At 43.3% G+C, this 11,125-nt stretch overlaps 1 protein-coding gene across 5 annotated transcripts in view; it reads left to right on the forward strand.

Moving 5' to 3' along the window:
• The window catches only part of piezo1 (piezo type mechanosensitive ion channel component 1 (Er blood group)), a 75,886-nt gene extending 64,826 nt beyond the window's left edge, over window positions 1–11,060 (forward strand). For all 5 annotated transcript variants that reach the window (XM_088939037.1, XM_088939033.1, XM_088939034.1 and 2 more), the window contains 14 exons: window positions 468–656; window positions 1,371–1,641; window positions 1,748–1,874; window positions 2,389–2,536; window positions 3,005–3,219; window positions 3,506–3,664; window positions 4,098–4,245; window positions 4,676–4,864; window positions 5,124–5,216; window positions 5,670–5,842; window positions 6,601–6,723; window positions 7,122–7,201; window positions 7,408–7,603; window positions 8,886–11,060. In XM_088939037.1, the coding sequence (XP_088795163.1) occupies window positions 468–656; window positions 1,371–1,641; window positions 1,748–1,874; window positions 2,389–2,536; window positions 3,005–3,219; window positions 3,506–3,664; window positions 4,098–4,245; window positions 4,676–4,864; window positions 5,124–5,216; window positions 5,670–5,842; window positions 6,601–6,723; window positions 7,122–7,201; window positions 7,408–7,603; window positions 8,886–9,135 (2,361 nt within the window). In that variant the 3' untranslated portion in view covers window positions 9,136–11,060. The remainder of the gene's footprint in view (window positions 1–467; window positions 657–1,370; window positions 1,642–1,747; window positions 1,875–2,388; window positions 2,537–3,004; window positions 3,220–3,505; window positions 3,665–4,097; window positions 4,246–4,675; window positions 4,865–5,123; window positions 5,217–5,669; window positions 5,843–6,600; window positions 6,724–7,121; window positions 7,202–7,407; window positions 7,604–8,885) is intronic.
• Window positions 11,061–11,125: the final 65 nt, after the last annotated feature.

Below are 11,125 nucleotides of genomic sequence, written 5' to 3' on the forward strand. Positions count from 1 at the left end.
GAGAGCTTTTCCAGCTTTCTCCCTCCTCTTTCTCTGTCCCGTTCTCGGGTTTTTCCATGTAGTTTCCAGTCGTGTCGTCTAGTTTGTGTTCCACTGTTCATTTTGAAGAAGTCCACTGGGTTGACTTGGCCCTCGCCTTTGAGGATTTGAATAGTTGTGTCAGATCCTCTCGTTATTGTCTTGTGCAAGATGAAAATGTTTCCTTCAGCCTGTCAGTGTACAGTATATTGATGACGTACCACTCCTTATAAGTGGACTCCATTTGCTTCTTATGTAGTATTTTAACTCTTTTTTATTAAATCAAATATGTGAGTGAGTGCTTTTCTTGCAGGCTGTGCTATAATATATACAGTATCAGAACATTTCTAGTAACCTTTTTTAAAGTGGATCTGGGAGTGTCTGGAAAGAGGCTTGCTGTTTGTGTGTTAGTTACTCTTTGTGTTTCACTGTGTTCACGTCCTGTCCAGGTGATGGTGGTGGTGAAGTACCTCTTCCAGTTCGGCTTTTTCCCCTGGAACACGTACTATGAGACCAAGCTGAACGAGGGCAAGCCATTCTTCCCCCCTCGCATCCTAGGGCTGGAGAAGACCGACAACTACATCCGCTACGATCTGATCCAGCTCCTGGCCCTCTTCTTCCACCGCTCCCTGCTCCAGGTGCGCGCCGTGGCCCGGCACAGGCGAGGGTGATGGGTCAGGACACGGGGAACGCGGAGAAAAACGAACAATTAGCTGTAGTGATTGTACAGTTAACAGACTTGCTTTTATTCCAGAAACATTGTATTTATCTTAATTAAAGGACATACCAATACTGAAAACAAAACAGCAAAACTGGAAACAGTAAAAGTAATATAAAAATGCAGTAAGCTGTTTAATACACCACATCAGCTGGTATTATATTAACAGCATGGGTGCTATTATTATAATTACTATTACACTAGAGGCATGTGGACTATAACTGTATTGCATATACTGTTGTGCTTCCTAAAAACAAGGCGCTTTTTGTTATCATAAATGATAATACCATAATTGATAGCTCCATGTGGTATTTGTGTTTCCTGGGAAAGTTTGCCTGGAAGCTTATGATGGGCCCATCATAGTTCTGTTTGCTTCGGCTTCGTTTCCGGGTCTGACAAATGGGACCATAATGTGCAAAATCACTGGAGCTTTATGCTATGCAACTTTAAGCACTTTGAGAAGCACTATATTCTTGTAACTTTTCTGTACAGCTACAGTACCTTAGATTGTGTTCTTGCCACTGAATAGGATACATATTGCTAAAAGTTGGTAAAACCTCAGAAGTATAAGTATATAAGTACCAGTTTTAAATTGCAGCGATGAGTCCTTTATGGTCTGTGGGTCTCTCTCCAGCGCTACGGTTTGTGGGATCAGGATGGCAATCTGGAGGAAAAGAAGAGGAAACAGTCTGCAAAGGCAAGCGGAGAAGGAGAGGAAGCCCCAGTGAGCCCTGATCCCAGCCAGACACAGATACAAGAAGCCACACCAGGCCCCGATGCGACGTTAGAACCAGATCAGAACCAAGACCATTCCGCCAGCCCAGAACCCCCAGACCCCCCAGAGCTGGAAGAGAAGGCGAAAAGCAGAATTCTTCGCTTCCGCAAAAAGAAACCACAGGCCCAGGGTGAGTGGATACACACTTCCAGAGGTCCGTGCACGAATGCATCACTTTTGTGTGGACAGCTGCGAATTGTTTGTTCTCTGAAAGGTAAATATAGTTGTCTTTTCAGCCTTAGACGCAAAAGAGACCAAGGAGAGCTCTCAGCCAAAGAAGAAACAGAAAGGACACCGCAGGGAGGTGGCCAGGAAGAGGCTGAAAGTGCTAGGCGAGAAAGTGAAGCTGCTGTTCCTCACACTGTGAGCATACCGTTAAATATCGGCGTTAAAAATCATGAATCTGTCTCTAGCTTGCCATGTAAGCAAATAAAGATTCATAATTCCCCAACCCCCCCCCCCCCCCCCCAAAGTCGGGGATAACCGAGCATTAGTCAAAAGTTGCACGTTGTGTCTCTGGAGAAAGTAAAAATCATACCAAAAATGTAGACAAAACAAATTCCTAACAATGATTTACTTATCTGCACAATAGTCATATTATAGACAGATAAAAATAATAAGTGGGTTTCAGATTCCCATTTGGTTTAGACAGAAAATAATAGAAATCTGCCTCTGTTCTAAATACACCAGCAACACCTTAACTGACCAAAGACAGGGAAAAACACTGCATCCTAATAAAAAGAGATCCTTCTCAGGACTAAATCGCCCTCTACTCAGATTCCCACAAGTGGGAACCAATTTCCCTATTCTTACAATGGATGTTATGCACAAGACCTTCATGTGGGTGTTATTATGAGTGTTCCTGGTATTCTTTCAGGATACGCAATGTGTACAAACCAATCCATGGATTCTTCTACGACATACTGCACACGGAGTACCATGCGGCGACAGACGTCTATGCACTGATGTTTTTGACAGATGTGGTGGATTTCATCATCATCGTCTTTGGGTTTTGGGCCTTTGGTGTGAGTACCACATCCTCAAGTTAAAAGTCCCGACATCATCTTGAGAGTGTGCCTCCACAATTCACACACTAAGTCCAACTTTGAACAAGGATTTAAGAGTCTGTATTTAGGCTTTGGGTAGTAGGGATCTCATGCAAGAGGCGTGAAAGGTAATTGGCTACAGACACCCCCAGTGTATTTAAATTTCACAGAGAGCAGGAGTACAGAATGTGGGAGTTAAGAGTCAGTTGTAAATAATATACAGTAGTCTGGTTATTTTTCAGCCTCAGCAGCAGCCTCAGCAGGGAAATGAACTGGCATCCTGCTAGACTCCCAGGACAGATATCCTATGGTTCTGCTATTAATTTCCAGCAGAGGGTGGTACTGGTAGAAGTAAATATGCCATATTCTATATCATAAGTAGGGATCGCCCATTAAAACCCTATTCAAAGGGTCTGACAAATGTCTTTGGCTTGACATCCTGTATAGAAACACTCTGCGGCTGCAGACATTGCCTCCACGCTGTCAGAGGACCAGGTGCCTGAGGCCTTTCTGGTGATGTTGCTCATCCAGTTCAGCACAATGGTGATTGACCGTGCCCTCTATCTGCGCAAGACTGTGCTGGGAAAACTGATCTTTCAGGTCCTCCTGGTCTTTGGTATCCATATCTGGATGTTCTTCATCCTGCCAGCTGTCACAGAGAGGTGAGGAAAGGGGAAAGGGGTGGGTTGGTCAAGCAGCTCTGGTACTGGCCCAGCCCTCCTGACTGTGCTCTTGGGCCACACAGCCTCAACAGCAGAGGGTGGCCATGAGGGTCAAAAATATTTTAATTCCAATAACAAAGCAGACAGAATATAAAATTGAGTAGCATTTCCTGCTTTTCATGAGTACTGAAGTAAATGTTTATCGAGCTTAATCGCATTCATTTCATTTTAATGGTAGATTAACTTAAAGTGGCACTCCTTTAAACTCCTTGTTTTCTGTTCACAGGATGTTCAGTCAGAACCCTGTGGCCCAGATCTGGTACTTTGTGAAATGCATCTACTTTGCCCTCTCAGCTTATCAGATCCATTGCGGTTATCCCACTCGCATTCTGGGAAACTTTCTCACCAAGACGTACAACCACCTCAATCTCTTCCTCTTCCAGGGGTGAGTGGATTTATACTGTACAAAACACCAGAATTTCATGCCTGACAAAGTCTGCAATGGGGATCACTAAGATTGATCAGTTGTTTTTTTAATGAGAAACAAACATCTGCATCTTCACTTCCAAGTGGAACATTTTAAAGTAATTCAAGTTATTGGAATATCTTGAATGTGTGGTTATCTGGAAATGTAATATTTTGCAGTTCAAATTGGAGGCTGTGAGCTGTTACACTGACAGACCTCCTTAGTTATTATACAGTAGTGTGAGATACTGTATGATGTCTTCATTGTAGATCTATTATGGCACAGTTTATGGTAACAGGTGTGTTGGCTCTGTCGCTTGACTCAGAGAAGCCTGCCTTGTGGCGCAGGAGTTCTGAGAGTCTGTTCGGGCAGTACTGTAAGTCTGGGAGGATTACCTGTGTTGCGATTCCAGGTTCCGCCTGGTTCCTTTCCTGGTGGAGCTGCGCGCTGTGATGGACTGGGTCTGGACTGACACAACCCTGTCTCTCTCCAACTGGATGTGTGTAGAGGACATATATGCCAACATCTTCATCATCAAGTGCAGCCGTGAAACCGAGAAGGTACAATAAGGGCACCTTGCTTTCTGACTCCTGGCTGGGTCTTCCTTTGACCTCTGGGTGCTTTTAGCCACCTCATTGAGCATCTTGCTTTATTCTTAGGTTACATGGCAACATGATGGTTAGGTGTAAACATCAGACATTAGCAACTCTTTGTGCAAGTTTGTAACCAATTAAGCAAGCATATGGTGTGGACAGATTTAGTGCAATAATTCAAGAAAGAGCTTGATTAAATCTGTGGAGTTGCAAACTACTAGCAATGACCATCTTATCACTTTATTATAATTTTCTAAGTATTTGCTTTTAACTTTTAAAGTTTTCTTCCAGTTGCATTCTCTGAGAAGGGGCATTTATACCAGAAAACATATTCTGCTGAGAAGCAAACGCAAACTAAGGTGGTTTGACATGAGTATTTTGTGACTGTTTTGCTCAGAAATACCCCCAGCCCAAAGGTCAGAAAAAGAAGAAGATTGTGAAGTATGGGATGGGCGGGCTCATCATAGTCTTCCTCATCTGCATCATCTGGTTCCCCCTACTCTTCATCTCATTGGTCAGATCTGTAGTGGGTGTGGTGAACCATCCAGTGGATGTTACAGTCACTGTCAAGTTGGGGGGTTATGAGGTAAGTCACAGGAGATGTGCGTATCTTTGGCTGTTGGCTGTTTCAACAAACCATTTAATTTTTCTGCAGAGAATTAAAATCAGTCATTCATTATGTACTGAAAAAGAAGAACCCTCACTATACCGAAACATCCAGTTTAACTCCTGATTTCTCAGAAAGTTTGTGCTTTAGTTTAAGGATCAGCTGATGTGAACAGATTCAGGATAAAAAAAAGGGAAATCACCGAGCACTGATATGCCATTTTTTGTCTGCTCCTCAGCCCTTATTCACCATGAGTGTGCAGCAGCAGTCCATCCAGCCCTTCACCAAAACAAACTACAGCCAGCTCACGGAGAAGTTTGGCAAGAATCCGGTGAGCACTCTCACGTACACACAAGTCTCAGCTACGCAAGGCCCTGGATAGGATAGTCTGGCTGAAGTAGGATTTTAGTCAGTTTTAGAACAAATCACAAATTATGCAACAGGTTTATTTAGTTATTTTTATTTAATCATTTAAGAACTTATCCAAACATTTACTGAATGGTAACAAAATGTTTATATTGTGTTTATTGAGAATCATTCCAGTTTGAGGGCCAAAATTTGCTTTTATAAAAGTACTACAAGTGTTTAAAATAGGGAGACAATTTTAAAAAAATGCAATTCTTCCTAGGCAAAAGAAGCACACAATGGTAGTAGCCATGAGATATTGAAACTGTTCCAAATCAAGTTTTGAATAGTAAAATATCAGGGTTTTTGTTTTTGTTTTGTGAGAACAAATCTTCCCTAAATCAAGGTTTAAAAGCCTCTTTGTTTCTCCCAACGGCAGGTGGCGATGCAGTTTATCACTCTGTACAGCTACGAGGACATTGTCACAGCCAATATAGACGGGAGCTCGGGCTCTGTGTGGAGGATCAGCCCCCCCAGCCGCCAGGAGGTCATTAAAGAACTGCTGAGCAGCCCGGTGGACATGACCCTGCGCTTCATGTGGAATTTCCAGAGGTCAGTCTGCAGGGGTGTTAGGAGGGACACGAACGAGTTAGGAGCTCCTGTTTCAGCTGATTCCAGTCTGTCTTCATTGGTGACACTAACCAGCTTCTATGCCAGTTGTTAATTCTTTACACTTGTGAGATTGTTGTCTTCCAATTGGAAAATTGCATTCTAAGGCGTGTACATGTACGCTTTTCGATTGATTGAAAGGATATTTCCCACGCTGCCCTTTGTGCGTGTTAATGTGAATGGACAGGATTAAGAATTTGCAGTCTGGGGATTTCCGACTGGCTCGGCTGGAAAAGGCACTGTGACCCCAGACATCACAGGGCGGAGCCTGGGTCATGATGCTAGTCAGCTCCGCAGGGACAGAGCAGCCAAGGGCAGGGCTACAGACTAGGGCTTCTCTGGCACACCTGCAGCCTTCAGGAGCTGTTAGCCAAGGGACCTGTCTCTCCGTCAGTTGGTACCGAGCCTCCTGTAAGTGACTGCACAGCCCCTTGGTGTGTTAAACAATGAATGGCTTGAAAGAGGGTAGGTCAGAGAAGTCCCTCTGCTCTTCTTCCTTCTCACAAGTGTGATTGCCACATCGCCCTTCCAAGTGTGATGGGTGCAGAATACAAAAACGGCAAATGGGAGGGAAAAAATAGAATTTGCTAGTCTTGGTTGCGGAAGCGTGTGGGTTTTTAGCCCCACAGAAGAGCAGAGATGTGTTTCCTGGATGGTGGGGTGGTGGGTCCTCATGCTGTTCCTCTGCGGGGTCTCTGCAGGGACCTGGGGAAAGGTGGCACAGTGGAGCACACCTTCGACAAGCACTCCATTGACCTGAAGCCCGGCGATCCTGTGCGAGCAGGCCTAGCTTCGCTGCTGCTGGGGAACAGCTCTGAACCCGTGTAAGTCACGCAAAACATCTCCCCCTGCTGCCCTGCCACAGAGGAGAAGGGCTGCACCTCGAACCTTGCAACCTACAGTCACAAAGACACGTACATACTGTAGTACTGACATGGTGAACATGACTGCTGTGAAAGTATACACAGAATGCTAATTACAGCAACAGCATTTCCCTTACAGGCTATTTAATTAGTAATCCCGAGCAGAGAATATGACTTCTCAAATAGGTTGACATTATGCATAAAATTAACAACAGGCATAATCTCTTTCTTGAAAACTGTGAAAGGTTCTGTAAATACATTGCCAGTGTAAGAACAGATTACTAGTACTAGTAGTAGATCCAATGCGAATCTAAAGAGAGGTTTGAAGGGTTGTTTCTCACAGCTTGTTTGTTTTACAGGCATGTGAATGACATGTTCCCAAATTATATCAGAGCGCCGAATGGACCTGAAGCTAAACCTGTCAGTCAGCTGTACCCAGGTAAGAGTGGTTGCTGTACCTCACCCCTGTCTCCAACCCCTCCGCCAATTTGGGAAAAGCCAGGAGTTGTTGTATTAACCTGCCCTAACCAAATCCGTGTAGTGCGTTGTGTTGAGTATGTAATGTGAGAAGGTTTGATGATCAGAAACCCTCTTGACTGCAGCACACTCACCTCAGATCTAATTTCTAACCTGTTTTGGTGGCAGATGAGGAGGACAGCTACCTGGATGTGACTCTGACCCTGATGAAGGACCACTCCGTCAACGGCAGTGGGATGCTGGAGTGGTGGGATATTCACATTGCAGACTGCAGTTCTTCCCAGGACAGCTGCGGAGTCCTTCCCATGGTCATTTTCAATGACAAAGTCAGCCCTCCCAGCCTGGGCTTCTTGGCCGGATATGGGTATGAGCCTCTGTTTCATTGACCGTGCTTCCCCAGCTGGAACACCAAGTGCATTGATTTGAATAAGCATGCATATAAATAAAAACACAAGTAGCAAATCCAACATTGCAACTCAAAAGGTTGTATTATTGGCTCATTTGTATTCCTGAGACACTGCTTTCACTGCCCACACAGCAGTCACTTGGGACTGTTCTCTGGTTTTTGCTCTTTTTTCATTTATGCATACAGAGCCTTAAAAGGTATTTACCTCCCAGCAAAGTTTCCAGATTCTCTTGCCATCTGAGTTTGCGATCGTGATACTTCCAGATAGGACTTTATATTTCCAATCTACTGTTGGCACACAGTAGAAATGAAAAATGCTTGAAGATAAAAATGTTAGAATTTTAAGAATATTAGAAGATCTTCAATTGCATAAGAAGTATATTTTAACCTATCTAAAAAATGGCACAGCAGCAATGGTGCTTCCATCTAGTACTTAGGGAGCTGATTATTTAAGCTATCAGTAAATTTCAATTTGTATATATTCTTTTAGAGTTTGCTAACATCCATTTCCCCTCACATAGAAGTGTTCAGTTTAATAGTGCTGTGACTGTAGAATCACCAGTTATTTCTTTTTATATACCCACTTGATTTGGAACTGCCCTTCTGAGTTTTTCATGTCTCGGCTCATGGTCGTGAACCATGCACCCAGACGCTCGAGGGAGAATGGAGAAGTGCAGTCAGACTACATTTTCACCTCACAGGCTCCGTAGCCCCGTGCAGGAGCTTCAGTGCCGAATTTAGGGGTGGCAGATCCCTTGCCCATGGGCCAGTGGGCCTGTGAGTGTCTATGTGGCCGAGAGCTAAGAGAGCTCTGGCTGACTAATGGCAGTACCCAGCCAGTCGTGTGCCACCTCTCTAGGAATCCTAGTCACAGTCCGCTAGTGACATGACCCAGCCTCCAGCTCCCAATGCCTGGGTGATGAGAGCTCTACCTGCCCTTACCAGTTTTGCTACCAAAAAAATGCCTCTGTTCAATATAATATTTAATAAAATTATTTTTTTTAATGCATACCTTATTTCAAATGTGCCATTATTAGAAGGGAGTGAAAACTTCTGCAAGGTGCATTGCATTTGCAATGTATTAAAATTTCTACCACTATTTTACGCTCCATTTAAGGACTTCACTAGTAGAAACCTGTAGCATGGTGATCTTCCAGCTGTGTCTTTCTGGGCATGCATTGTCACCGCAGTTTTAAATAGCTTGTCCGTGGAGAGTGCTGACTTCTCCCCTTGTTTTCAGGATCATGGGGCTCTATGTGTCGGTGGTGCTGGTGATCGGGAAGTTTGTGCGCGGCTTCTTCAGCGAGATCTCCCACTCCATCATGTTCGAGGAGCTGCCCTGCGTGGACCGCATCCTCAAGCTGTGCACGGACATCTTCCTGGTGCGCGAGACCGGGGAGCTGGAGCTGGAAGAGGAGCTGTACTCCAAACTCATCTTCCTGTACCGCTCGCCAGAGACCATGATCAAGTGGACCCGGGAAAAAGACTAGGAGACCCACAGTCTGCACACTTCAACTCTCATGACCAGGGCTCTGACACTCACTGCTCATTGCAAATAAGCCTTGAGCTGTAACAACAAAAGGCAGGAGACTTATTCACCCATGTACCCTGGAACCCTTCGCCATGGACTAAGAAATTGTGACAGCTGGAGATCATAAACTTTTCCATTTTCTTTTCGATTTTATAAATACAACTCTAATGACTCCCACTAAGCAATTGGTGTTAATGGGCTGATATCACAGAGTACGTTTCATGGTTGCGTATTTACCTTTTTCTACGGGATAGCCCTAGCCTATTAATACAGAGACTGCATGGAGCTTTCCTTCGTGGCTGAGCCAAGTTTTTTTTTGTTTCCTTTTCTGAAATATGACCTTTAGGACCTGGGTTGAAATTACCTCAGACCTCAAGAATGTGGATGTCTGTATTCTCATGAAGGGCGAGTTATGAGAAGGCAGCAGGACAGATGACATAACGGACAGGAAACAGGACAAGGAAACGAAAGCTGGGAAGAGCAGGAGGATTTAGACTTGGTTCTTCTTTACTTGTATGCTTTTCTCAATTCATCCAGTCCGAATGGATAAATAAAGACATTTTCAGCGGGAAAACTGTGATCCCCAAAGACAACGTAGACCAGGATCTTAGCTAATTGTTATTCTAACACTAAAGTCAAAAGACTTTTAAAAAAGCTTATACTGAACTGTTTACAAACATGCTTAGAAGACTATGAAAGCTGTTGGAAAGAACAATCTGTTTTAGTAATGGATATATTGGAATGGAGACAAGGGAGAGATTTTAAAGACTTGAACTCTAAGGCTGATTCTAAACTGTCACTTAAAAACCTCTACACAAGATTGCATAGAAAGACCAGCTGTCGTCATCACCCTTTCATGACTTTAAACAAGTTTTATGTTAAAAACCAAGTACTGTCAAAAGACTATCCTTAAGCAGTCCAAAGTGATCATCAGGGAGAAGGAAACAGTACCAAACTCTGAAATGTGTTGAAATGGAAAAAGCGTGCGTCTTGGATGTTTACATGCTGGAATAGTTTTATTTAAATTGAAACAAGCTACCAAGCAATAGTTTATGGCAGTGTTTCTCAGTCGTGATGCTGGAGTCTGCCTGTGTCTGCTGGTTTTTGTGGCCTCTGGGCCTTTAATCATCAGTGCCTTAAAATGATCTGCTTGACATTTTAGACTTTTTTCCTTCATAAGGTGCAACCTCAAGTACATATTTTACAACTACGGCGGCACACAGAACTTTATGTAGTCTCTCCTCAACTTTCCAATTAAGAATTGCTCCCTTATTTCTGACTAACAGGTGATCAGTCGGTCAGCAAACACAGTGGGAACAGCAGTGTACTAGACACCTCCCACAGTGATTTTTTTCATCAGTTTAAGCTATGGTTACATTTCAGGTCACACACCTTAAAAATCACTAATTAGCACAGGGTTCGTACCATTGCAAATCTCATGTAGCTGAGGGGCTGAAAGCAAAATGTAAAAAAACTGAAAGAAATTAGCCCGTGATTTAGAGCAAAAACCAGCAGACACAGATACTCCAGGTCCAGCATTGAGAACCAGTGCTTTATAGAAAAGCACAGTACCATACTATTGGTGCCAAAATGTTTCCAAATTAATGTTTTTGTATAATATTTTTGAACTGTCATAAAAAGGTTTGGCACTTGCCTTATGAAATACATATCTCTAAATATATTTTCATTATAATCAAGAGGTCTTTTGTATAAAATTGCTATTTTTTAACTGCACCTTTTTTTTGATGATGGGGAAAAAGTGAAACCCTAATAGACAAATTTCAGTTCTACAGTTCAGGGTATTCTACTTTTTCTCATTGTCATGACTTGGTTCTTTTAATGGCGATGTGTTTTTTTAATCAATAAAAACCATGTTCATCTTTAGCTCTGACTTTCAAATCATTCTTCTTAGAATTTCTTGACTCACAAGTCACCTTGCTTAAAGTACA

Source organism: Atractosteus spatula, chromosome 21 (assembly GCF_055471065.1).
Source record: "Atractosteus spatula isolate fAtrSpa1 chromosome 21, fAtrSpa1.hap1, whole genome shotgun sequence".
NCBI lineage: Eukaryota > Metazoa > Chordata > Actinopteri > Semionotiformes > Lepisosteidae > Atractosteus > Atractosteus spatula.